This window comes from Zea mays, chromosome 1 (assembly GCF_902167145.1).
Source record: "Zea mays cultivar B73 chromosome 1, Zm-B73-REFERENCE-NAM-5.0, whole genome shotgun sequence".
Classification (NCBI taxonomy): Eukaryota; Viridiplantae; Streptophyta; class Magnoliopsida; order Poales; family Poaceae; genus Zea; species Zea mays.
The window spans coordinates 680,750-708,251 of NC_050096.1; the positions used below are offsets into that span (position 1 = coordinate 680,750).

The window sequence follows — 27,502 nt, forward strand, 5'->3', positions numbered from 1 at the left end:
CTCCAAATCCAAATGCAGGCAGGCTTCAAGTACCAAATTGCTTACACAATAAAACGTTACGATATTAGCACAAATAAATGAAGTAATATAGTCTGACTTGTACGTCTTGGTGGTGGGAAAGGAAGGTGGGCTAGCGTTCATTACTGTCGGCCCAGCCCAGCCCAGGTCTTTCTCTCCTTCCTGTGAGTGCTGCATGTTGATTTCTACTCTCCCTCCCAGGTAGTAGTAGTAGTCTTCGTCGTCAATGGTCAATGGAGCAAAAACAAGCAACAAGCTAACGCTGATTGCGTTGTTGACGCGTGTACTCCCAGACGGCTATGGCGCCGCTGACATGGACATTGAGCGACCTCACCACGCCCAGCTGCGGGATCTCCACGCACGCGTCCAGAATGTGGATGATGTCGACGGGGATGCCTTCCTTCTCCCGCCCCAGCACCAGAACCGTCCGGTCCGGGAACCCGAACCGGTCCAGAGGCATGCTGTTGGCCGTCTGCTCCAGCCCAATCACCGAGTAACCATCGCCCCGCTTCCTCTCCAAGTAAGCCTTCACGCTGTCCACGGGGACCTCCGTCACAGGCAGCCATTTCTCAGCGGTCACACTGCAATGCGCAGGGCAGGGCGGGGCCCATCAACAGCTGCATGCCATCATCATGCTATCAACAATCAAGCAGCCAAACAAACCTGATCAGCCGGAACTGCTTATCCTGAAGAACGCTCTTGTCGGCAACAACCAGACCGGCTGCTCTGAAGACCTGTCAGGCAGAGGCAGGCGAGATTTAATGTCCCCCACAAGATACACCAAGTCACCCAAAAAAAAGAATACCTCGCACGTTCTCGTCAGCCCCGCAAGATTTGGTATGCGTTCCACCAATGACGCAACCACGATCAGTTCTTGCCGGCTCTGCTTGATCGTTTCCGCAGCATGCAATCTTGCTTCTAGCGCTAGGTCGAAAACTTGGTCATCTTCCTCCATCTCTGCAACCGCAACAGACCCATCAACGAGTAAAGTGCCATCAAAACGCCACAACAATATAGACACAAACAAATTTGCATGGATGGATACCTGAAATTATTCTTGAAATGTATTCGTCACCAACGCCTGAATGACCTCTGGTGTTCAAGTTCAATGCTTGCTCGGAGTCCCCCCTATGGGGTGTTATTTTCTTCTGGAAATCAAGTACCTCTTGACCAGTTTTTACCATCTCAGACACGCTCTCGTCACTCTTGTGATGCTCTCCCACCGCGAGATCCTCATTCTTGATTGTTACTGTATCATTTGCTATAGCTTGTCTCAAGTCCTCCCTCACATCCTGAAATAGCAAACTTTTAGCTTGCAGCAGCTTCACGAATGCAAAGCTTTGTCTACGTTCGAAGTGCTTACGTTCAGGAACTCAATCACACGCTCCATCACTGACACCGGAACACATTCGAAGTCAGACACCTACGCAGAGAACAAAATACTCAGAATTATACAAACCTCAGTCACTATGTGATGTAAGTAGAGGGACTCTAACTCTCATCAAGAGGATAACACTATGAGTTGGGGCAATTTTTCTGTTTATTTCCTTAAACACTACACAATGTCATACCCATCTAAGGGTTGGAGACCTATATTTATAGCCCTCTAGAGGCTGCACTACCACACCTTCTCACATACTATACAACAGGATTGTCCTCTAGATGCTAAAGAGACTAGAGAGGACAGTCAAAAGCGACTGTTGTCTTCTAGATGCTAAAGGGACTACAGAGGACAGTCAAAAAGCGACTGCTATCCTCTAGATGCTAAAGGGACTACAGAGGACAGTCAAGCTGTCCTCTAGATGCTAAAGGACTACAGAGGACAGTCAAAAGCGACTGTTGTCCTCTAGATGCTCAAGACTTATTCCATCATGTGAAACAACTAAATGGTCCTATATTTTGTCTTGCATGAGTCACTATTAAATTATGCTAATAATAAAGTAGATAATATATATAAACCTCAGGACGGGCGCTAAATATTCCAGGGGGGGTCCCAGATGCATTGGGATCAAAGACATCAAGGAAACCTTCGATTGAAACTCTAAGCCTGAAATCAGAAGACAGGAATTATAGACATTGGAGGAACAAACGGAGCTTTAGCAAGTACGTGTAAAGAAACAAGACCAAGGTTCAGAATCCAGACTAACTCCATATATCAGGACACAGCCAAGACCACTATTATAAAAGAACCTAGTATTTGTATTACCTAACACAGTCAGAATTTTCTGCCAAATAATCTTTCAATTCTTGAAAGCACCTCCTCTCAAAGACTGCATCTTCTGAAGTTTCGGGATGCAGAGTAGGCCACAACCTCGATAGCACTGAATGGACAAGAAGCTGCATAATAAATGGACCTTCAGTTTCTACGTTTCAACAAAGTTTCAAATTACATGGTCGTTGAAACTTCAAATTACATGGTTTTACCTGAGTAAAACCACGTAAACTGTGATGATGGGATGTTAAAAACGGCAGTATTGGAGGAAGCAATTGATTCAGGTGGTATATCTGGACGGACTGTCTTGAGTGAAGTATGACGTTTGCTGCTATAAAAACATATGAAGATAGTGCCTGCACAGAGGAGACAGATAAAATAAACAGAAAAGAGTAGAAAGACATCTGAGTATCTGGCGGAAATTTTTACCTGTTGTCGCATCCCTTTGTCATGAAAAATAGGAATAAGTTGCTCCTCTGCCTGCGCATGAAAGTGCATCAGAAACATCAACACTTACAGATGATAAGACTTTGTGCTGGAAATAATCATGCGTACAGCAGGTGCATGATAGTGTCTAGGTTCATAGACTTCACTAGATAATTTTCAGAATCCAGTTATAGGAGTAATAGGCTATAAATAGTACTCCCTCCGTCCCAAAATAGTATTCGTTTTAGCTCTTAATTTTTATGTCTATATTCAACTAGATGATAATGAATGTAGGCACATATATAGAATACATACACCTATGAACCCACTAAAAAGCCAAAACGAATTTAATTTTGGGACACAGGGAGTAGTTATTCTCAGCATTTGATAGGAGACATGCCCATCCTAATTGTAGCTCGGCTGCCTATATATACAAGAGAGCGAAAGGCTCTTAGTGTGATAGCTAAGGCTCCCGAGTAGCACCCCAGCGCTATTCGTCACCCAAGGTGAAGCTTCAACCAGTCGGTAATTACTAAAAGACACTCAGTAATTTCCGGTAATAAGTGAATACCGCTCAGTCATTACCGATAATTACTGAATACCGCTCAGTGCGGATGTATAAAAGAGTGTGCATTAGCATATTTCTACAGCTGTGGCATGAAGGGAGATCTCACCAAGGTTGGAAATTTTAAGTATAAGAGTATAGCAAACGTCTCCAAGTACTGCCGGACAGCTGGCAAATTATTTCTCTGCACAAACATGCAAAAACTTTCAGAAATGCAAACAATCATCCATCACATGTCACAAGTAAACTAATAGTCCACTCTCCACTCATACAAGCATAAATAATTATTGAAAGTTCTTACATAAAGACAGATGTGAATGCTAGATGTCACTTCTCCAACAATATCATCTTCTACATAGTGTGATAGAACACATATCATTTGCCACACACGAACTTTACGCCTATGTACCTAGCAAAATGTAAAGATTTCAGAAATATGATACAAAATATCAGAGACATTAATAGTAAAGGCGTAAAACCACCCAAAAATCACACAGAATAAAAGACTCACACTGCTATATTTCTTGTAGAGTTCTTTTGAAAGATCTTTGCTGTTCACCTGTTGGAGAAAAGTGTAAACCGAAGAGTCAGAGCAAGACGAATTTGTGAAGTTTGAAGTGCTTTGGAAGTGAAGTAATAAAAATTGTAGGCAAATCAGAAGGATTTGACCATATTATAGAAAGGTGCTAACTTGGATCGGGCCCATTGCAGGTCCAAGTTAAAATGCACAAAAATATCCAAAAGGTTCAGCACAATAGTACCACACTAGCTGTCGAAAACAAGACGCTGGACAGAAAACATAAACCTCAGGCAGCACTATCTAAGATAGAAATGTATAGTTACATATAAAATAGTTATGAATATGAAAACACTCAAACAATACCGCTGAGTCCAGAAGTTCTAGTAGAAATAGTTTGCCGCATTCAAGAGCTTCTTCAGTTTCCAATATACTATGTTCTTTGATTTGTTTCCAAAGCTGATGAAAGAGAACAGCAACCGAAACACGAGCATATAATTCTGTATTAATGAACACCTGCAATAACATCACCAATTGTAATAAATGTGAAATGATCAAACTTCCCATTCATCTGTAATATTAAATAAAAAACAGAAGAATCAGCAACTTCCACTGGTGTACTATCCCATTACATACGGATGTTTGTTCTGATGAAGGTAAACAAATTAGGAATGCAATAGCTAGAATCGTAATTTCAAATGAGGTTACCTCTGTGAATTCACGATCAGGACTTTGTGCTAGCATGGAAACCTCAAATCTTGCTTCATGGTTTTCAGAGAGTTCAGCTTCAAAATCTTCGTCGAATGCCACTATTCAATATATATGAAGTACTGATTGGAGTGAATATAATGATATACATCAAGCACATTGTTAAACGCTAATTAATACAATAAGAAACAACAAGCACATTGGAAAAGGTGAAAATACTCAGGAATTAGCAGGAAAGGAATTGAAATAGTATACCAGATCCGTATAACGAGAGCAGCTTCAGTTCCTCCATATAAAATCTAAGAGTTTTTGGGTACATCAACCATAGACCACTTAAATGCAAAGCTGCTAGGCGAATAGTTCGAGGACTTTTTGAGCCTTCATTAAGAAGATTCTCAACAAACTGAAGACAGATAGATGAGTTAATTGCATCACTTTTATCAAGAAAAGCTTGGTACTAAAACACCTTTGTAATTCTAAGTGAATTGCACTAAGGTCATGGGCAGATCAGTAAATGAACATGTAGCAACGATGCGAGAAAAAAAGTGAAGACAGAAGAATGATTTCCTTATTCAAGGATACCAACAGTAGCAATGTCTTCTAGTCCCTATCAAGTTGGGGTAGGCTAGAGTTGAAACTAGTGGTGGTAATGGGCTCTAAATTTTACACTATAAAATTTGAGGATCGGAACATATTAGAAAGACCTGAACTAGCAAACTAATGCGCACAAAACAGCAGATCAGCAGCTAAACATTTCTGTATGCTGACCACTCAGTTAAAGAACAAGAGTGGTGTTGCATCCAAAACAGTAAAATATCTTAAAGACAATGTGAGAACTCGCAACTGACCCATTTTAAAGGGCCTGGCCCTTTTTCATTTGTCTGGTGCATTTCCAAATTACAAAATATTGCTGGGTGCAATACTGCAGATAGTAGTGCAGCAATGGGAGCCACTCGGCGTTTGTTGCAGTTAAGGTGCAAGATCCAGGAAGACTTTGCTAATTGCATCATCATCTGAACAGAGATAAAAAGATACTGAATGGCAACTGCAATTAAAGAAGCCAGTAAATTTAAAAAGGAAAGAACTAGCAATAATCTAATGTCAAACTAGCATCTAGTTTTATTGTAACTTGCTACTCCCTCTGTTCCACATTATAGATGAAAGAATTACCTGTGGACCTCTGAAACTCACTTATTCCTTCTATGGCCCTGAAAATTCAAAATTCTTTGTACGACACTGTTCGAATTTATGTGTCCTATACAACACAACCGTCGCTTCTATGAGAGATCTTCATTAAAAATGCGGCCCATTCTTGTCAGAATGATCTGAAAGTGACCAAAATGTCTGTGGCTGAAACAAGCCAGAAGACAGGAGAGGACCGCGTGGGTTCCAGATCAGGTGGCCGCCAGTCCAGGGCAGCAGGCACAAGATCAGAGCCGCGGCCGGCTCCAGGCCAGGGGTGCGTGACCTCCAGCGCCGGTCAATGCAGCCTCCAGGGCGTGTGAGCACATCCAAGACCGCAACATAGGATCTCCCACTCATCTCGACCGCAAAAGCCACAAGAATTAAGCGAGAGACTGGTGTTGCGTCTCGCGGAAGCCAGCTGATGAGACAGTGACACGGCGGGACATGGGTGTGCCGATGCCAGGAGAAGTGGAACAAACATGGTTCAAATCACCATTTGTGCATAATTTTAGCTTTTTTACAATTTAAATGCGGGGAAGAACGTTGATGGTGGAAACCGTGGGACCGTGAAAAATGGTGCTTTATATAGTAGAAAAATTCAGACACAGTGTCACAAAAGAAAATTTGAAGTTTTTAGCACCATAGAAAGAACAAGGGTGTGTTTGGTTGCCCGGCCTATCCTAACCTGGCTAGTTTTCTAAGCCAGGCCAGTCAATGCCTGGCTAGTGCTATACAAAATGCAATTGTTTGGTTGTGTGGTTTGTCGAAGCCTGCATTATAAATGTGTATTTGGTTGTCCAACTTGGCTTGCATTGAATCATCGCATCTTTGCCATGGTAAATTTACCTCACACAATCTATCAAACACTTGGTGGGCATCATATATAGCAGCGTCGAGCTTAAATCCATGGCCGACGAGGGTGGAGCTAGGGATTGTGCCCGATGTTAATGTGGTGAGGCTAAAGCCATGGCCAGGCGGAGACGAACCTCAAACTCCTCCGTCCTCACGAGGCCGCATCGTCGTCTTCGAGCAATGGTGGAGCCGGGGAGGAACAAGGTCATGGTTGCGCGCACGTGGGGCATAGTGGTGCTCGATGGAGCTTGTGTGATGGTCAACGACATTCACGTGGTGCTCGGCAGATCTCGCATGGGACCTGGCGAAGCTCATGCAGGGGCCAGCGAATTTCGTGAGGGTTTCGGCGGAGCTTGGTGTAGCTGACGGTGGCTACGACGCTCGTTGGTGGACGACAGTAGAAGAGGAGGTGAGCCGATCGTGGTTGTGGTGCTCGCGAGGAAGATGTCGATGGTGGATACAGATCTCGACAAAGACACAAAGGAGCAAGGAGGTGAGCCAAATCCTAACATGTGGGCCACTACACTTATACATGCCTAGCTTTGTGGAAACGCAGACCTCAAGGGTTTCCGGCAATGTAGGCGCCAACACTCTTTTTGGCTCGCTCAAGCCTCGCTTAGAAGCTAGTCAGGCATCCAAACAATCAAAACTAGTATTATCTAAGCCTGGACAAAGGGTAAGCCACCCTACCAAACACTCCTTGAGTTTCACAAGACCTTACAGCCATACAGGTAGTTCTCTCATTATAGCTCACTTTAATTTTGTCCTTACTTGAACTTCTCTAACTTCGACCCTGTTTTTTTGAAAAAATAAATTAACATCAAAAGGCACAAATGTGCTATCAAGACTTACTTATTGGAGAATCTATTGAAACAGATATGATGTTGACGTTTTGGTGCATTTTCTATAAACTTGGTCAAAGTTAGAGTTTGACAAACAAAGCTAAAGTGATTTATAATACGGAACAAAAGAGAGTATGCTTTGGGAATAAATAGTTATACAGAAGAGAACGAATATTACCTCATAGCTGATGCCTAAAGAGGAAAAAATTGTGTTGCCCTCATTCAGGTGTAGCAATCTCAAAACAGATCTCACACATCTCAAGATAGATAAGACAGAATTTTCACCAGTGTTTTCAAGGCTGCAAAGATTAAGAAAAGAAATGAAGTACAAATAAAATCAGCGCATTTCAGGATAATCTAAGTTAAAGGATTAGCATAAAAGAAAAACTTTGAATGATAAGTAGATAGTTGTGTTCCAATACAGGATCAATTTGCATTAGAAAAACAAATCAATATTTTGCATTAGCATTTCTAGTTGCCCCTTCAAGTAAATAGTTGTTGGCTCCGATTTGGGGGCAAACACTAGGGGTGAACCGCCTAGCGGTGCTCTCTGCGGGAGCGCTCCACGGCCGAGGGTCGGACGGTCCGTGACCTCGCTGGAAGAGCGGCTCCTCTCTACGCCGCAACGGACGGTCTGTGACAGCGCAGAGTCGTCTTCTTCCTCGGAAAACCCTAGAACTCGTCTCCCAGGAGAGACTCCGTCGGAGAGGAGAGTTCCAGGGGTGCCCCGGGGTCGGCAGGCCAGCCGGGACGTCCCTAGACGACGTAGAGTCAAAGAGGGATGAAGATTTGGGATTGGGGAAAAGCTAAACTAGGTCTGAATTACTCCTCCTAATGCGATGAAGAACGAAGCAAATAAAGTAGATTGTATTGATTTGGATCAATTGTGTTGTATTCCAATCGACTGTACCCCTTCATATATATAGTGGGAGTTCCGGACCCATTCCTAGGCGTAGCTCAACATATTCTCGTGCAGTTAGTTGGATAAACACGCACGGGACAAGGACTCGCCCGAGTTAATCTGATCGCGAACTCCAGGCTATACCTGCGGACCGTCCGCGGCGCAGACCGTCCGGCCTCTTTTGGTGCTCAACAATAGTATTGAGTTCATATGTTCTAGAATGAACAAAAAGGGTATCCAGTTGACATAGGTGTTAGAATACCCGATTAGGGTTTGGGGTTCTGCCCGTGTAATTACTGTCTCGCCCCTCTGTAATGGGCCTGCCCAGTTACTCCAGTCTATTTAATAGATTGCCCAACCCCTGTTAGGGTTAGGGTTTCCAATATGGTATAGAGCCAAAAAAATTATCTCCCAGCCGCCACCTCCCCTGTCCAGCCGCCGGTGCTTCCCTCCCCTGCGCCGCCGGCGCCCCCCATCTGCTCCCTGGCAAAAACCGCCGCCGCCCCTGCCTTCTCCTCCCTTCCCTGAGCCGCAGCAGTCGATCGTGAAGGTGACAGAGCCCTTCTTCTTGCCGCCGCCGGCCGCGCCACCCTTCGCCCCAACCACCGCGCCGCGCGCCATCTCCCCTCCTCCGCCTCGCTCGGCTCGTCTGCGTGCCCCGCTGCTTCGCTGGTAACAGCCGCCGCCGCCCCTGCCTCCTCCTCCCTCCTCCCTTCCCTGAGCCGCAGGACCCGACGCCCTGCCCGACCGACTGCCTCGACCACACCTGGGACCTGGTGTCGTGTCCACCAGGCACCAACGTGGTCACCAGCAAGTGGCTATTTCACCACAAGCTGACCTCGGACGGCTCCCTCGACCGCTGCAAGGCCCGTTAGGTCCTTTGGGGCTTCACCCAGCGCCCTAGAGTAGACTACGACGAGACCTTCAGCCCCGTCGTCAAATTCGCCACTGTCCGCGCCGTCCTCTCCCTCGCCCTCTCCCGCGACTGGGCGATCCATCAGCTCGACGTCAAGAATGCCTTCCTCCATGGCACTCTGACGGAGACTGTTTACTGCAGCCAGCCCACCGGCTTCGTCGACGCCGATCGTCCGGATCTGGTCTGCCGGCTGAACCGATCCCTGTACGGCCTCAAGCAGACGCCGCGGGCATGGTACAGTCGCTTCGCCTCCTACTTGGCCTCCATCGGCTTCGTCGAGGCCAAGTCGGACACGCCCCTGTTCATCTACCGGCGTGGCGACGACACCGTCTACCTCCTGCTCTACGTCGACGACATTGTACTCACGGCATCCACCGCCGACCTTCTACAGCGCACGATTGTCGCCCTTCAGCGGGAGTTCGCGATGAAGGACCTGAGGCCCCTACACCACTTCCTCGGCATCACCGCCGAGCGCCGGCCTCAGGGTCTCTTCCTCCACCAGCGCTAGTACGCCATCGACATCCTGGAGCGGGCTGGCATGTCTGACTGCAAGGCCTGCTCCACGCCTATCGACACTCAGGCAAAGCTCTCTGAGGACGACGGGCCTCCGGTCGCCGACGCGACGTCATACCGGAGCCTGACCGGCGCGCTCCAGTACCTCACCTTCTCCAGGCCCGACATCGCCTAAGCGGTCCAGCAGGTGTGCCTACATATGCACACTCCGCGGGAGCCCCACCTCACCGCTCTCAAGCGGATACTGCGCTACCTCCGCGGCTCCCTCAACTACGGCCTCCTACTTCGACCATCCCCGACGTCGGAGCTCGTGGAATACACCGACGCTGACTGGGCTGGCTGTCCCGACACGCGCCGGTCCACCTCCGGTTACGTCGTGTTCCTGGGCGCCAACCTCGTCTCTTGGGCCGCCAAACGACAGCCCGTCGTCTCTCGCTCCAGCGCTGAGGCCGAGTACCGTGTCGTGGCCAACGGCGTGGCAGAGGCCTCCTGGCTGCGGCAACTCCTTCACGAGCTCCACAGTCCCCTTCAGCGCGCCACCCTCGTCTACTGCGACAACGTCAGCGCGGTCTACCTCTCCACCAATCCCGTGCAGCATCAGCGCACGAAGCACGTGGAGATCGACCTGCACTTCGTCCGCGAGAATGTCGCTGCCGGTGACGTTCGGGTTCTCAGCGTCCCCACCACGTTGCAGTTCGCTGACATCTTCACCAAGGGGTTCCCGTCGAGTGTATTTTTAGACTTCCGATCCAGTCTCAGCATCTGTACATGATAGAGTTGTGACTGCGGAGGGGTGTTAGAATACCCGATTAGGGTTTGGGGTTCTCCCTGTGTAATTACTGTCTCGCCCCTCTGTAATGGGCCTGGCCCAGTTACTCCAGTCTATTTAATAGATTGCCCAACCCCTGTTAGGGTTAGGGTTTCCAATAATAGGAAAGCTACAAATTTTTAACCAAGCTAACAGAAATAATACAAGAAACTTGCAGCTTTCAATTATGCAAGGCTCCCCAAATAAACAGATAACAGAGTACTGAAATGAGATTGGATGTCATAATTAATGTAAATTTAAGAAATCATAGGACTAAAATGTAACACAGTCGTACCAGGCTCACCTTTCGATAATATCAAGAAAAATGCATCGGAGGGTTGAATCAGAAAATAAAGGTTCCAACCTCTTCATTTGAGATTCATTGTCACTATAGCAGCTTGAAATAGATAGAAGAGAATCCATACAAAGCCACTGAAATAAAAATTAAGAATTAGGAGCCATCCAAACTGACTTCTTTGTGTACTGCAAAAAGAGGCAAGATATTATCCTAACCTTCCAAGTCATCAAAACAGCTCTTCTGCTTCGCGTCAGAGTTCCCTCTGTAAGAAGATGGTTGATGTTGTCAAGGAAAGTGGTGACCAAAATGTCCAATGAAAACTTGTGGGCTTGATCTGTCTGCTTCGCTTCCACAAAATCCAAAAACTGAGTACTGGAAGCAGTAGATAGAACTGCCAGAACATAGGCAAGAGCTTCATAAGCTGCCAGGTGAAGTTCAGCTCCGATCTTGTACAGGGGAAAAAAAGAGAAAGACTGACTTTAGAATTTATGTAAAGAAAGCTAACAGAAAGGACAATGAAAAAGAATAATTAAGTAAATCAGTAAAAAGTTGTTTAAAATAGCAACATACCTCATTGGCAATAGTGGAGTGATGGGTAACATTCAAATAGAAGTCCCATAGCACGGAAAATGCAGAAGAAACAGAATCATCGGAGTTGTAAGGATTACACCATGAGGCAACAGAACTAACACATCGCATTGACCAAATCTGTGAATTATGAGGTGGAATTTGTCAAACCAAAGCAACTGTGTGTTGAGGTGTACTTCAAAATAAGTAAGAACAGGTGTGTTTGGACCAGCACAGCGGCATCCTCATCCGTCCACAGACACCATGTAATCCTCACTTCTCCATCCAGCTTATGGATTGTACCTTGCTCCCACCTCAGACCAGATCCAAACACAACAGAGAAGCAGATCCCATCAATGGCCACCTCTGCCTGTGCTGCTTGCACCGGAGAGATCCATTGGACAATGCAGATACTAATTCATCCAATGTTTACAAGTTGTCCGACTAATCGCGATTAGTCGGGCTGGTCGCCTGTTAGTTGGCGATTAGAAGGACGACGCGACCAGATTTCCAAGTCGTCCGACTAGTCGTCAACCTGGGTGATTAATCGTCCGATCGTTAGGAATTTGGTCGCCCATTGACGTCTGCGCGTTTATACTGGGCTAATGGGCTTAACTCATTTTTTTGGCCCATCTACAGTAGCAACATATATGTTGCCTCTGGTCAGCCGAAACCCTACCCCCCTGCCTAACACAAAACCTGCCAGCCGCCAGCCTTTGTTCAGGCGTAAACCCTACTGCTCTCTGGCATTGTCCAGCTCCAGTCATCGGCATCCAGTGGTCCAGTCACCGGCGGCTGCTCCAAGCTCCAGTCATCTTCTCTGGCAGCGTCTGTAGCCCACCGGCGGCATCTCCACTCTCCAGTCCAGCAGACCAACATCAGTCACCCTGAGTCGAGATGAGCTCGTCATCTGAATTTCTGCTTTCAGTTCTGCACTTCTGCTGCTACTAAGTTCAGTAGCTACTGTTTTCAGTTTTAGTTTTATGCCTATATTACTTTCAGTTTCTGTTTTACACTTTTACTGAATTACTGCTACTAATTATGCCTATATTACTTTCAGTTTCAGTATGTTACAACTTTTTAAGAGTAAAGACTCATATAATGTCACTCTATTGCAGTATTGCAGAAATGCAGACTAGCATTATTGCTTATATATAGTTATATACATATACATATGTCCATAAATCTATAGGACGACTAATAGACGACCAGAGGTCGACCAGGACCGATTAGGTATCCTAATCGTCGCCCTAATCGCGATTAGGCGCCTGGTCGCTGCTCTAGCTCGACCAGCTGGTCGCCCGACTTGTAAACAATGAATTCATCAATAACCTCCCTCGGTAGTCTACTAGCATGTTATGGTTGCTGCCTCGGCTTTGTTCGGAGCTTTTGTACCATCGCAAGGACACAACCATGCAAATCCAGCCAAAAAAAGGCACCATGTTGTAATCAGCAACCTTACCTCGTTCCAATTCGATGGTCCCTGGCAACCATCCCATCCAAGTGTTGACATGGATCAAGCATGTGCCGTTAGGCGTTAGAGGAGAAAACCCAATGAAAGTATGCTTTTTTTATCTTACGTTTTTGTCTTGCAAAGTATTTTAGATGTTTTTCCAAAGTGATTGCTTGAGTTTGACTTTATATTCTGATTTTTTATGCAACACACTCCTTATATGGATACATCATACATATCATTGTCTTAGAAATGGATATGTATGGAAACTTGCACTTTTTGTGTCATGTTAATAAAGGTAAGCTCACCAACTTTGGTAAGCGGTAATCATATTTATGTTAGAATTATCCATACAACCCTATTAGGCCTTGTAACTGTAGTTGGGCTAGGCTCTTTTATTGCCGACCAAGCTACCCAGCGCTGCATATACGTAGATATGAATTATATCGTATTTGTTAGAACCTCGTTAGGGTTTTGGCTTAGTCCTCTTGTAATTACCTATACACCCCTATGTAATGGGCCTGGCCCAACTACTACTTGGTCTATTTCATACAACTTTCAACTCTGATTAGGGTTTTCCACATGGTATAGAGCTAGGTTCTTTTTTCCTTGCCTCTCTCCCCCTCCCACCTCCAGTCGCTGGCACCATGCCCCCGCCGCTGGCACCTCCCTGCCCCAGTCGAGCCCCCCCCCCCCCACCTCCCCTCTCCTCCCATGGAACACGCTAGCAGCCCCTACACCTAGTTGCCAGCCTGGGCGCGGGCTCGTCCGCGTCTGCCCGCTGCTGCGCAGCCCACCCAGCAATCCCCTCCCGGCTTCCCCACCCACCGTGCCCCCCTCGCCGAACCCGCGTGAGCCGAACTCGTCGCGTCCTTGTCGGCCTCTCCGCTCGCATCCTCCGCGTTGGTCGTGGCTCTCGCCACCATCCAGGCTATCGTGGTCGCCTCTCAAGAGCTCAAGTGTGTTGCGTCCCTCGCCTAGAAGCAAAAGCACGCTATGGGCGCCGCCTTGACCACTCAGCTGGCCACCGCTCAACGTCTCCTCCTCGAGTGTGCCACTACGCCACCCCCGGTGGCCCCCGAGGCTCCCCACGCCTCCAGGCTCGACGCCGACACTATCGCCTCTCTCCACGCTCAGGACGTTGGTGTCAAAATATACGGTCCCTTGTGTCCGTTGTATTGGACCCGGTGTCCCCTCACTACTACTGCTAGCGTGATCAAGTGCTCATCACACTCCGTCAGTTCATCCTCGCATACCACATTCTCGACGACGGCGTTGCCCCGATGTCCCCGTCTTGGCTCCAGATGGACAGCGTGGTCCTCTCGTGGCTCACGAGCACTCTCACCGCCGAGCTCCGGGACATTGTCCGTGAGCACGAGGGCATCGCTCGCCAAGCCTGGCTCGCCCTCGAGGACCAGTTCCTCGGGAACCGGGAGGCTCGTGCACTCCACCTCGATGCCTCGTTTTGTCTGTTCCCCAGAGGGACCTGTCTGTCAGCGAGTATTGTCGTCGGATGAAGGGCATGGCAGGTTCTCTATGTGCCCTCGGCGAGCCCATCACCGACCGCACCCCGGTGCTGAACTTTCTGTGTGGCCTTAGCCCCCGCTACGACCAACTGAAGGCTCTCATCAAGCGGAACATACTCGTCCCCTCTTTCCACGTCGTACGCAATGAGCTTCTCCTCGAAGAGCTCACCCTGAAGACCGAGACACCCATCCCCGCCACGACCCTCTACAGTGCGCCCTCCGGTGGTCAGGCGCTCTCTACGAGCCAGGCCCCTCGTCCTTCGTAGACAGGGGCTCCTACTCGCCCTCCAACCGTCACCACCTCTGGGTCTCCTCGTCTGGCTCCCATCACCGACGGGGGTCGCCATCCCCACAAGGACGGCCGCAGGAGCGATGGGTCCACCAGAGGTGGGCCCTCTGATCGCGGCGACGGCCCGACATGGTCGTCGTTCTACAACCCCTGGTCCAGGACCATCTCCATGTGTCCGGGCCCGGGCCACAGGTGCCCCCTTACAGCGTCCTCCTCAGTCGTCTCTACTGACGATGCCACCCTACGGTGTACCTCAGGCGGCTCCGGCCCACTCCCGCCCCTGGGGGGCCCCTACCCTGACACCCTGGTCCTCAATGGCTAGAGGGTGGGACCCAGCCTCCGCCTTCAGCACCATGGCGATGACATCGCCCCCTCTGATTGGGTGGTCGACTACAACGCCTCCTTACCACACCACCTCGACTGTGGACACGTTATCTCGCTCCCATCTCCCACATCCCTCCCACCCCTCCTCCATCGTTGTTGAGAACGGTTCCACTCTACTGGTCACCTCAGTAGGTGCCTCAGCTCTGTCAGGACCGTTCTGTCTCAATGATGTCCTCGTAGCTCCCCATATTGCTCATAACCTTCTTTCTGTTCGTCGGTTTACCACCGACAATTCTTGTTCTATTGAGTTTGACCCGTTTGGTTTATCTATTAAGGATCTAGCCAACAAGGCCCTTCTCGCCCGATGTGACAGCTTGGGCCCCTCTACACGCTCCGACCATCCTCCACTGGCACGTCCTCCCTGCTTGTCCTGGCCTCTATCACCTCCTCCACCACTTGGCATCGTTGCCTCGACCATCTAGGACCTGACGTCATGACTAAGTTCACCAATAGTCCGACATTTCTTGTAGTAGGGGACATTTTGAGGGTCCGTGTCATGCTTGTCAGTTAGGCTGTTATACTTGTCTCACTTTAAGTACCACTTCTAGGGCTGAGCAGGCTTTTGATCTTGTTCATTGTGATCTTTGGACATCTCCTGTATTCAGTCTTTCTGGCTATAAATACTAATTGGTGATTTTGGATGATTTCTCTCATTTTATTTGGACTTTTCCGTTGTGGTTAGAGTTCGGCACCTTTCCCACCCTCACTCTTCTTCGCCTGGGTCTCCACCCAGTTTCGTCGTACGGTCTATGCCCTTTAGTGCGATAACGGCCGAGAGTTCGACAACTCCGCCTCTCATTCTTTCTCTCTCCCACTACGTTCAGTTGCGTCTCTCGTGCCCTTACAACTCATCCAATGAACGGTCGGGTCGAACGAATCATTCGCACCACCCCCAACATGATATATTGCCTCCTCTTCCAGGCATCTCTCCTTGCCAGCTACTGGGTAGAGGCCCTAGCCACTGCTACTCATCTCCTCAATCGCCTTCCCTCTAAGGCAGTGAGTCACCCCACCCCCCACTTTGCATTGTATGGCAACGCTCCCCACAAGCTCTCACCTCACTCTTCTCGTTGTCTTTTCCTCGGTTACTCCCTGACCACAAGGTGTACCGCTGCCTTGACCTCCTCACCCACGCATCATCATCTCTCGCCATGTTGTTTTCGACGAGAATGTCTTTCCCCTCGCTAGCTCCTCCCCGCCTACCGATCTTGACTCCCTCCTCGACTCCGACCCTGTCCTTCCTCCACTCAGGTCCACCCCACCCACTCTTTGTGCGATCCTGTCGATCCCGTTCGCGCCACACGCGACGCTGACACCTCCGCTCGCGCCTTTAATTGCGCCATGCGCGGCCCCGCTTCCTGCGCCACCTCTGGCACGCTTCGCCGACCCCGCCCACATCTACCGCCGTCGCGGGCAAACACTCCATTGGACCCACCGCCCCACCGGCTCGCGCGTGTGCCGAGCTACCGATGTACCACCCGATCTCCATCCACCGTGACCCCGACCACGTTCACCCGATGGTGACTCGCCGCGCCGCCGAAGTTCTTCGCCACGTCGATCGGCTGATTTTGACGGTCGATGCTACTCCGGACACCTATCTAATTCCCTCCGTCTGTCGCCCTCGCCGACCCCCACGGGTGTTGCGCTATGGAGGAGTACGCGGCCCTGCTGGCTAACCACACTTGGGACCTAGTGTCGCGCCCACTAGGCACCAACGTGGTTACCGGCATGTGGTCTTTCGCCACAAGTTGACCTCAGACGGCTCGCTCGACTGTTACAAGGCCAGTTGAGTCCTTCGAGGCTTCACCCAGTGCCCCAGAGTGGACTATGACGAGACCTCCAGCCCTGTCGTCAAGTTCGTCATCGTTCAGGTCGTCCTCTCCCTCGCCCTCTCCTGGGACTGAGCGGTCCATCATCTCGATGTCAAGAATGCCTTCCTCCACAACACTCTGACAAAGATAATCTATTGCAGCTAGCCCACCGGCTTCGTCGACTCCGGTCGTAAGGATATGGTCTGCTCGGCTGATCCGCTCCTTGTACGGCCTCAAGGAGGCGTCGCAGACATGGTACAGTCGCCCTGCCGCCTACTTGGCCTCCCTCGGGTTAGTCGAGGCCAAGTCGGACATGTCCTTGTTCATCCATCGACACGACGACGACACCGTCTACCTCCTGCTCAACATCGATGACATCATGCTCACGGCGTCCAGCGCCGATCTTCTTCAGCGCACAATTGTCGCTCTTCAGCGGGAGTTCGCGATGAAGAACCTGGGGCCTCTCCACCACTTCCTTGGCATCACCGTCGATGCGGCGACCTCAGGGTCTCTTCCTACAACAGCGCCAGTACGCTCTCGACATCCTGGAGCGGGATGGCATGTCCGATTACAAGCCCTACTCCACGCCTGTCAACACCCAAGTGAAGCTCTCTTAGGACGACAGGCCACTGGTCGTCGACGCGACAGCCTACCGGAGCCTCACGGGCGCTCTCCAGTATCTGACCTTCTCCTAGCCCGACATTGCCTATGTCGTCCAGCAGGTGTGCCTTCACATGCACACCCCACGAGAGCCCCATCTCACCGCTCTCAAGCGAATCCTCCGCTACCTTCGTGGCTCCATCGACTACGGCCTACTATTTCGACCCTCCCCGACGTCGGAGCTCGTGGTCTACACCGACATTGATTGGGCTGGCTGCCCCAACATACATCGGTCCACTTTCGGTGACACCATGTTCCTGGGCGCCAACCTCGTCTCCTACTCTCCTGGGCCGTGAAGCGACAACCCGACATCTCACGCTCCAGCACTAAGGCTGAGTACAGCGTTGTGGCCAACGGCGTGGCCGAGGCCTCCTGGCTCCGACAGCTTCTCCAGGAGCTCCACAACCCCCTCAAGTGTGTTGCCCTCGTCTACTGCGACAACGTCAGCGCGATCTACCTCTCCACCAATCCTGTGCAGCATCAGCGCACCAAGCACGTGGAGATCGACCTTCACTTCGTCCGCGAGTGTGTCGTTGTCGGTGACGTTCGCGTTCTCAGCGTCCCGACCACGTCACAGTTTGCTGACATCTTCACCAAGGGGTTGTCGTCGAGTGTTTTCCTCGAGTTTCGATCTAGTCTCAACATATGTACACGAAAAAAGTTGAGACTACGTGGAGGTGTTAGAACCTCGTTAGGGTTTTGGCTTAGTCCTCTTGTAATTACCTGTATACCCCTGTGTGATGGGCCTGGCCCAACTACTACTTGGCTATTTAATACAACTCCCAACCCTGATTAGGGTTAGGGTTTCCCACAATATTGTCTACTGGCAGAGGGTGTTAGTCCTAGGCACAGTATATAATCAGCCCATGGAGCCCAATGCAATATAACTAATTCGTGTGGCATGCCTTTGACCTATACCGCCTCCGCTACTGCATCAGCAACTGCCATCATGCCTTTCCTCTGACTCTGAGCTTTAACTCTTAATTTTCATCTTCGAAATATTCTTGTGATACCTGGTATTATTAAGAACCTTACCTCTGTTCACCAGTCTACCACTACCAATTCTTGTTCCATCTAGTTTGGCCCTTTTGACCAATGTGAAAGATTTGCTTCCCAGGAGAGTCATTGTTAGGTGAAACAACCCTAGGTCGCTTTACACCATCCAGTTACCAGCATCCCCAGCAATTGCCCTCCTTACTGCTTCGTCACTCATGCTATGGCACCATTGTCTTGGTCATCCTAGTCGCGAAGCTCTTCATAGGATTCTCATGTAATAAAATACCTAGTCACTCGATATGTCACTCATGTCAACTAGGTCGTCACACTAGATTGCCTTTCACTAGCTCTCAAAGACTTAAATTTAATTCACTATAATATGTAGGCCTCCCCAGTAGTGAGTGTTTCTGGTTACAAATATCACTTGGTTATTCTTAATGATTGTTCCCACTATCTTTGGATTTTTCCCCTACACCTTAAGTCAAAGACGTTTTCCACTCTCTAACTTTTTCTCTTATGTGGCTCGTAGTTCGAATGCACCAACAAGAGCATTCAATGTGATAACGAGCGTGAGTTTGACAACTCCACCACACGGCCTTTCATTCTCTCGAAAGGGCCGTGTTGCGCATGTCTTGTCCCTAACTCCCTATACATCACTGTTAGAGTGGACGCACTAACCAATTCAACCAAAAAGTTTAAGCTATTAGGAGAAGGTAGGCAATCCACTTATACACTTCAACAATCACCTCGAAATGGTAAGATCAAGTGCATTATCCGCACCACTATTAATGTTGTTTGCACCTTACTCATCCATGTTGCTATCCTATTATGTCAATGCTCTTCACACTGTCACACGTCAACAATCTTCTACCCCCTAAAAAACATGCAGTGCAGTTACATACTCCTCACCTTGTTTTGCAAGGCGTCCACCCCACCTACACCCACATTAGGGTTTTCGGCTCCACATGCTATCCTGACGTGTCCTCCATCGCGCCACACAAACTAGCACCCCACTATCATATGTGTGTTTCTTGACTATTCCCCATAGAGTATATTAGGCATGTTAGAGTATATTAGGCAACTCCTGATATGGTTGGTTTAGGATTGATTGTAATCCCGGGATAATCTTCCTTGTATCTAGGATAACCTTATCTCTAGGATAGCCTTCTTGCCCAAGTCATGTACTCCTATATATTCTCCCTATAGGCTCAATGCAATACATCTCTCCTTTCTACACTCGGTACCATTCTTGTCTCCTGGTCCTCGAAGCGACAACACGTCGTCTCTCAATCCAGCATAGAAGCCGACTATCGTGCTATAGCTAATGGTGTTGCAAAATCTTCCAATCTCCGTCAGTTACTTGGTGTACTTCGTGGTCCTCTCAGTCATGCCACATTGGTCTATTGTGATAACGTGAGTGTTGTCTACTTATCCTCCATTCCAGTTCACCAACAACGGATGAAGCATGTTGAGATTGATCTCCATTTTGTTCATGAGTGTATCGCCATTGGTGATATCTAGGTACTCCATGTGCCAACTACTTTGCGGTTCATCGACATCTTCACCAATGGTCTTCCACATTGAGTCTTCTTAGACTTTAGATCCAGTCTGGATATCTTGTCTTGTGGCTAGAGATGTCAGACTGCGAGGGGTGTTAAAGTTAACCATACAACCCTATTGGGCATTGTAGCAATAGTTGGGCTAGACTTTTTTCATGCTGCCCAAGCTACCCACCGTAGCATATATATAGATATGAATTGTAGTATTACCTACTAACATAGGGTGTTAGTCCTATACTCATATGCATTGTTTATAATCAGTCTATGAGGCTCAATGCAATATAGCTACAATTTCAGTGGCATACCTTCTCTAATAATATCCACCTTATCTACAATCCATCCATCCAAACAAGAAACCCAATCATCCTAATCTTGCCTATCCCTCATAACAAACAAAGAACCAAGATCCCAATGACGCAACCAAACAAGCAAATGGGAATATGGGATTATCCCATGCCCCAAAGTAGGAATGGCTCTAACATATCCCACCTTCCCTCAAACCAAAAACACCCTATGCAACCCTAGTACAAGGGATATATCAAATACAATCACCAAATACGTTGCACCATGTATGTACAAAATCAATATAAGAATCGTTAATGACAACTTGTGGATGATCCAATCGAATGGGATCAGTTTTGTGTCTACTAGCCACAGTTGGAATCTCATTAGCTACATATTTAGTGGATTTATTGCTGATCTCCAAGAATTTGATCTGGTAATTTCACAATTGCTGGACCTTAAGGAAGGTTATAACATCGGACTCTATCTGTACATATAAAGTTTCATGTTCATATTCATCCTATGTACTGAGTAAAAAATAGAAAAAGTATGAGAAAATGGCAATTGTTACTATTCTACAGAAAAATATGATTTTCTGTTTTCTCCAAACAGGTTTTTAGTTTTAAGCTAAAGTATCAAAGGGATGGTTCTTAAGACGGTATGGCGAGACAAGACATTGGCCACCGCCTAGATGCCTAGGCGGCACCTAGGCGATGCCTAGGCGAGGTAGGCGAGCAAGGCGCCTCGGATTGTTTGAGCGTCTGGACACCTAGGCAACGCCTTTAAAACACTGATCAAAGGGTGACACAATGTTAACTACATAATGGTGAGACTGACATAGTGACATGTGAGCTCAAGCTACCAACTAGCATACAGCAGTACAAAGCAAAAATGGTGGGTTAGTGAAGCAATAACTGTTTGCATTACTGGGTCTCTAAAATGGGCACAATAGTTGGTCGTTTGTGACTATTAGCCTTAAAATGTTGGTTGATCTGTCAAACTTACTCTACTATAAAGGATCCCTGTGCACAATTCTACTAGACAAATACCAGAACACCAGCTGATAACACCGTCATATATAGGATGTATTCTGTTGCAGAGTACACATCACAATCGCTACTACTGCAACTAACATTACAATGAACCAAAATTGAAGGACAGTAGAAAAGAAAACTTTGTTGGACTAGCACAGCAGACAAAAACATCAAGATAGTAGTAATGCAGTATATCTGAAAGATTAAGTGAAACATGTGAAATGGAACCTTTTACACAAAGCAAACCAAAGAAAAAAAAAACAGGACGGAACATACACCCTGTAATACTGAAGAAGTAATGGAGGTAGCCAAACGACGCTGGCTTGGGCCTCCAAGCTTTCCTTTGATAGAAGGGGGTAAATCCTTGTTGTCCACATCTAACCAGAAAATGGAGCAAGACAGTTTACTGAATGCCACCATATTTTCCTGAGATAAGATTTAAAGAAGGCAATTATTAAAAGCCTGACACACAAAGAGCACTCAGTGATGGTTTGAAAAAAAAAAGAGGGTTACCAAAATTAGCAAAAGTGATTCTGTGAACATTTTGTTGAGATCATCGAGCACTAATCCATTTAATGTATCTGAACCTCTTAAGATTGTATTACTCCGGCAAACAAGCTTTCTCTGTCTCAGCTCAAGTTCCTCAATGAAGCTTAAAACAATGATAAAAAATTTTATGGGTATGAAATCTCCACTGGGACATTGCTCAGAGAGCTTGTAGCCATATGCCTCCAAAAACTGCAATGAAAATTACCTTTTTGAACCAAAGATAAATTGAAACACACAAGGGCAATAGAAAAAGATAGCGCACAGCTGAAGTTCAAGACCCGAGCACAATATAGAGATCATATTGTTTTACAAGTATATATTCAAGCAAGTGACAGAAAAAAACAAACCCTGAAGATTCGTTTCAAATGTTCCTCCTCCTCGGTTACAAGAAGAAGGGTTCTAGCCCACCTCCTTGCTTCAGCTTCCCATGCATCCACATCCTCGTCATCAAAAACATTCGAACCTTCATTCCGTTTTTGACTTACGAAGGTGGCAGAGAAATCGATCAGCTTACTCAACAAAGTGTCACCAGGAGAACATTCTTCCTTCTGAAAAAACCATTTTTGAACTACTACTCTCAATGGTCCTAAAGGACACACGATAGCAGTGAGAGCCAATGTTAATACGGCGTTGTAGACAATATCAAAGGACATATTTAAAAAAAGGTCCCTTCTGTCTTGTGTACATACCAATATAATCAGTGAACTCTCGAGGAATTGTGGCAATGAAATGCAGAAGCTGGTTAAGTGGAATTTCAGTGGCATTTATCAGTGATGTTGCAACTTGGATAACCTGTTCACAAACTGCACTGGACTTCAAGTTAACAAGTTGTCTATTCATAACTGTCACTTATCAAAATTTCTCGATGAGAAAGAGATGAAGAGTAGAACCTTTCAGACGATACTTTGGATTAAAGTGTTGTTTACTCCTCTCACTGAGAATCCATAAGACATCTAACAAATCTGTTGGCCTAACTTCTGTAGGTACACATCCATCACATTTGGTCACTGCTTTCCCAGATATAGCACATGGCACATCATTTGTCTCTGACTGACGTGTGCATGAAGCAACACAGGATGCAAGAGTCATCAATCCTGCTCGGCCAAATGAATCTTGCTTAGCCGCAGAAGCCAGACTCCAAACCAGATGTATGCGGTCACTGTAAAGAACGCATGCATGCAACAGAAGTGGTTCAGTACCACACTGCAATTGCAAGGGCTCAGAAATTGAAACCATACTAAAGAGTAGCATGTAAACTCGTGAACAAGGATTTACTGTTATAAATAAGCATCCCTTGAAGACACAAATACAAAGACCTCACAGCTCAAGCATGTGCGTGTATGCCATTGTTATTAAAACTACGTTTAAACGTCAAAACTCTAATTAGAGGTTGAAACCGTGTTTTAGCGTTTTGGTGTTCTAAACTGTAAAACACAATGTTTCATGTGTTTTAGACCATTAGCTACTTTTGGGCCAAGTCTGTTAGTTACTTTTGGGGTCCAATCCGGCTCATGGGTGAAGTTTTGGTAAGGCACTAACCTCTCTGTTTTGGTATTTAACTTCATGTTATTGTCTGAAATTATGATATATTGGTATTTTTCCTATGTTGTTTAAAACTACGTTTAAACTTTTGTTTAAACGTTTAAAAGTCAAAATTTTACCCATGAGCGTTTCAACATTTTATCGTTTTAATAACCTTAGTGTAGGCTAAGCCATTATAGTGCACACAAGGCATTTTCTGTTATCAGTTGCTACAGCGATGAAAAGGCAATATTATGTAATGGATAAGAGATCTTCATTAAGACAAAAATGCAATAAGATTCATTAGTTAAGCTCCTTTCATGACACAACATATGCATAAACAACTTTTTCGATATATGTAAAGGGAAAATGCTTCACGTACGACCCACCCGTACGACTGGAGTACGACCAACGTAATCTATAGATGTTGTTGCCTCTTATTCTGAACTAATGAATGATGAGCCATTAGATGACCTTAGTCGTACTTGAGTCTACCATTGTAGTCGTACATGTAGCAGTGATCTATGTAAAGACAGCAGAAGTTAACAAAAAGTGTATTGCTTTGAACAAAAAACTCAATTCCACAATCAAAAGTACCAAAACAGTTAGTTAAGCTCTGTTTATGACACAACATATGCATAAGCAACTTTTTCGATATATGTAAAGACAGTAGAAGTTAACAAAAAGTGTATTGCTTTTGAACCAAAAAAACTCAGTTCCACAATCAAAAGTATCAAAACAGTCAACAAGAAATAAGAAGGCAGTAGTTACCATCTCGCCAAGTTGTGGGTATAAGTTCTGAAAAATCTCTGAGCATCTTTTATGGTTTTCGAACTATAAGCACCCCCAATGCCTAAAAGCGGTTTAGAAAGATAAATGAGAATTTATAAAGGCGTTCATAAAAAGAATGTACTATTGAACAATATGACAAAAGAATTGGATGACAAAAAAAAGCAAGCTAAAAGACTAGAGCAACGATATTGTGAGCAACATAATTCACTAAATAAGAGGAGGTGTGATGTATTTAACAAAGTCACTAGATGAGTTCTCTTTCTTAAATTCAAAATACAAGCACATAAAGTGAAATTCCTATCAGGGATAAAATCTATGTCAGACAGAAAGGACTGATAAACTAACAAATCTCCCACAAGCCTAGGTCAGTTTGAAATACAAACAAAACTTTTAAATCACATTTGCTGGAAAGGGAATATGGATGAAGCAATACAAGATTCTCTGGTAAAAATAGATCCACCAAAAAAATAGCTCCATTCCTTTGAGAGCAGAATCAAATATGTTGTATTGAACTAGTGTAAAACGAATAAAACTAACCAAAATCCTTATGATGAACCACATCATTCAAACCACGTATCAGAGGGCCGAGCACAAAACCCCTTGGAATTATATGAGTGCAAACCTTGTAGCGTTCCCATGCAATATCCAAAAAGGATTGCATAACCAGGCATCTCACTGCAAAAAAATGTTCAAGCTGGCAAATTATGAAATAACATTCTAAAATATATTGAACACAGATAACTATATATCAGTATTCACCTTGAGGATTCTCATGACTGAACCCACGCTCCCACAAAACTGCCATCCAGTACAAAATTCTTTCCCAAGATTCCATCTGAGCATGAAAGGCTCCACAGGAGGTGTGATTTAGATAGTCATTTTGTAGCGTACACTCAAACAGCCGCACTACCTGAATATGGTTTTTGGACAACCAACGCAATGTAAGCTAAAATTGCCTGTATAAACAATTATTGTACTGATGTGCCATTTCCACTTGCCTACATAGCACTAAAGGTATTAAATCAAGGGCTAGTATCAATAAAAATAACATATTGTTCATAGCTTTTGATAAGAGAAACATGATGAAACCAACTAACATGGTGTGTCCAAGCTGCTTCAACTAAATGTGTGCCATACTCCTGGAGCATCTCATAGAGTAACAAAAAGACCTTCCACCGATCTTGACCATTTGAGCAATTTTCACCTGATTGGTCCATCTCTCCAACACCAAGGGACTTGGCTTCTTTGTTAGCCCACCTTTCCCTTTTTGTTTCCCCAGCATTTGCTTTGATTTGAGCAGGCAAAGCAGCTGGGCTCCTACTGGAAAAATGCTGGCAGCTATCATTTCCAGATGAAGAGGTAAAGATGCTAAGTGATATTGTCAAGACATAGAAGGCCTGTTTCCTTACTAAAGAATCCTTGTCAACCTGGTGTATAGAAAGGTACAGATGTCACTGCAACATAACAATGACCAGCAACGTTCTAGCACAAATTCCAAATTTGAGTACATGCAACTATGAAAAATGGTGCGCAGTGGAAAGGCTCACCAGTCCCCTGCGCAGTTCATCCCAGAATTCACTGACATTCTTAAGGTCAAATTCCTGGACAATGCCAACTCCCAAGACAGCGGCTTGATGTCCTGATTTCAGTGTTGAGAAGTATACAGAGAGTATTCTGTATGCATCAAGCCGCTCACCAGGCCCCAAAGGAAATAGAGAAATACAGGAATTCCATATACATTCTAGGAAACCAAACCTGCAGGCAAGAGATAACTTGAGTTGGAGCAATTTGAGTTAACAACTGCATAGTTGCCAAAGAAATGGACTCTAAGCAACCTCGATAGCTTATGCTGGACTGCACCAAACGATACAGTGACAGAAGAAACATCTGTAAGCGATATGAGTACAGGCTGAAGAAGGACCCGAGTGGCACAAGACCGATACTCTTGAGCATGTGTAAACATCTTGAGTACCAACTTGGCAAGGTCCCATGTCAAATTCTGAACCAATGCAGCTAGATCAGCAGCACCTTCCTGGGAGGTAGGTATAGTCCTTCGCCTCTCCAGCATGTCCACCAGCAATGATGCTAACACACTGCTTGAATTGGAGAGCGGTAGTAGGCATGAGAGAGTCTCCGCAGGAAAATCCGCTTCCATTATACTTTGGTAAAGTATAGAGTTGGCGTCTGCGGCGGACAAACCCATGGCAACAACAGATGACCGAATGCAGAATGATACTATTGTAGCTCCAAGCAGGTCCCAGCATCCAGTGTCAGAGACTGCATTGCACATCATCTCGATTACCTGAGACACCAGGGCGAACCCAGGGTACATATATGCATACATAAGCAAATGGGGGGGGCTACACAAGGCAAAATAAGTTAAGTGGGGAGGAGCAGGCACCAGGTCAAAGTGGGCAGGATGAGTGGGTTCAATGATATCCTGGAGCAAGGGCAGGAAGACCCTCCACAGCAGCAAGCGCAGAGCCTCCCTAACCTTAGGGGGGCTGTCTGAAAGCCGAAACAAAGCGATAAATTAGGCATTGTGGTTAACCAGAGAGGAAGAGGATGCAAGGGACTAGTGAGGGGTTGCGACCGAGTTGCGCGAGCAAATGGCGGAGCGCCGCGGCGTGGCAGATGGCGGCATGACGGTCAGACTGGGCTTGGAGACCCTGCTCCCGCTGGGAAGAAGAGAGCAATCAACTGATGTTAGTTGAAGTGGAAGCGAAAGCAGCTGCAGCAAGCCAACAATCAAACAACCTGGGAGGGAGGAAAGGAACGGAGGAGCGCGTGGAAGAGTTGGGAAGGGGAGGACGAGGCGGAGGAAGCGAGGACGCAGTCGACAACCGCTGGGACGGCGTCAGCCGCGGAGAGGGCACGGAAGCAGCTCTCGAGTGCGGCGACCTCACGCTCGGGAGGAGACGCCATGGCGGCAGCGAAGCGAAGACCGGCGAAACCAAAAACCCTACTGATTTGCCCAACAACAACAACAGCAACAAAGAAGAGCGCGGGGGAGGCGGGGAAGTTTCTGGGCCGGGTTAGAGCCTGCGCAGCCCATAATCTGCTGCTCATTTTCTGCAAGTTTGCTTTGGCCAACGAGCACACGGTTCCACAAATTTTACCGGGCACAGGCACATCACAGGTGTCTATCGATTCCAGACAACAACATGCACACGGGCATTGGCATTCGTAGTGTACAACATTTGTTTTTTTAATCTCTACAGCCATTTTGCCATTATCATTTATAGGCTTCGACAATATGTCATCAGATTCACAAATAATAAACACAGATAATCCCACCAATCATAAACACGATATGGC

General features: G+C 46.7%; 1 protein-coding gene across 1 annotated transcript; it reads right to left on the reverse strand.

The window, feature by feature from the left end:
* Nucleotides 1–8: 8 nt before the first annotated feature.
* On the reverse strand, nucleotides 9–27,211 carry LOC100278565 (uncharacterized). Its single transcript, NM_001350000.1, has 34 exons — nucleotides 26,942–27,211; nucleotides 26,778–26,862; nucleotides 26,586–26,692; nucleotides 26,020–26,486; nucleotides 25,732–25,939; nucleotides 25,282–25,611; nucleotides 24,944–25,094; nucleotides 24,722–24,859; nucleotides 24,164–24,245; nucleotides 22,762–23,030; nucleotides 22,561–22,674; nucleotides 22,219–22,457; nucleotides 21,836–22,060; nucleotides 21,599–21,748; nucleotides 11,332–11,469; nucleotides 10,977–11,207; nucleotides 10,768–10,895; nucleotides 7,504–7,624; nucleotides 5,295–5,459; nucleotides 4,702–4,849; nucleotides 4,447–4,547; nucleotides 4,105–4,254; nucleotides 3,733–3,780; nucleotides 3,523–3,630; nucleotides 3,331–3,405; nucleotides 2,660–2,710; nucleotides 2,443–2,586; nucleotides 2,225–2,355; nucleotides 1,978–2,065; nucleotides 1,382–1,441; nucleotides 1,064–1,310; nucleotides 824–975; nucleotides 682–752; nucleotides 9–599 (listed from the first exon to the last, which is right to left on the reverse strand). Exons 1-34 carry the CDS (start codon nucleotides 27,107–27,109, stop codon nucleotides 275–277), a joined length of 5,415 nt encoding a protein of 1,804 aa, NP_001336929.1. The 5' UTR covers nucleotides 27,110–27,211; the 3' UTR covers nucleotides 9–274.
* Nucleotides 27,212–27,502: the final 291 nt, after the last annotated feature.

Excerpts from the sequence above, each read along its gene's own strand:
- LOC100278565 (NM_001350000.1), bottom strand. The coding sequence starts at position 27,109 with ATGGCGTCTCCTCCCGAGCGTGAGGTCGCCGCACTCGAGAGCTGCTTC. Across the intron at positions 26,487-26,585 it reads ATCCTGCCCACTTTGACCTG|GTAATCGAGATGATGTGCAA; the intron begins GTGCCTGCTCCT and ends CTGGTGTCTCAG. Across the intron at positions 2,356-2,442 it reads GTTTACGTGGTTTTACTCAG|CTTCTTGTCCATTCAGTGCT; the intron begins GTAAAACCATGT and ends TTTATTATGCAG.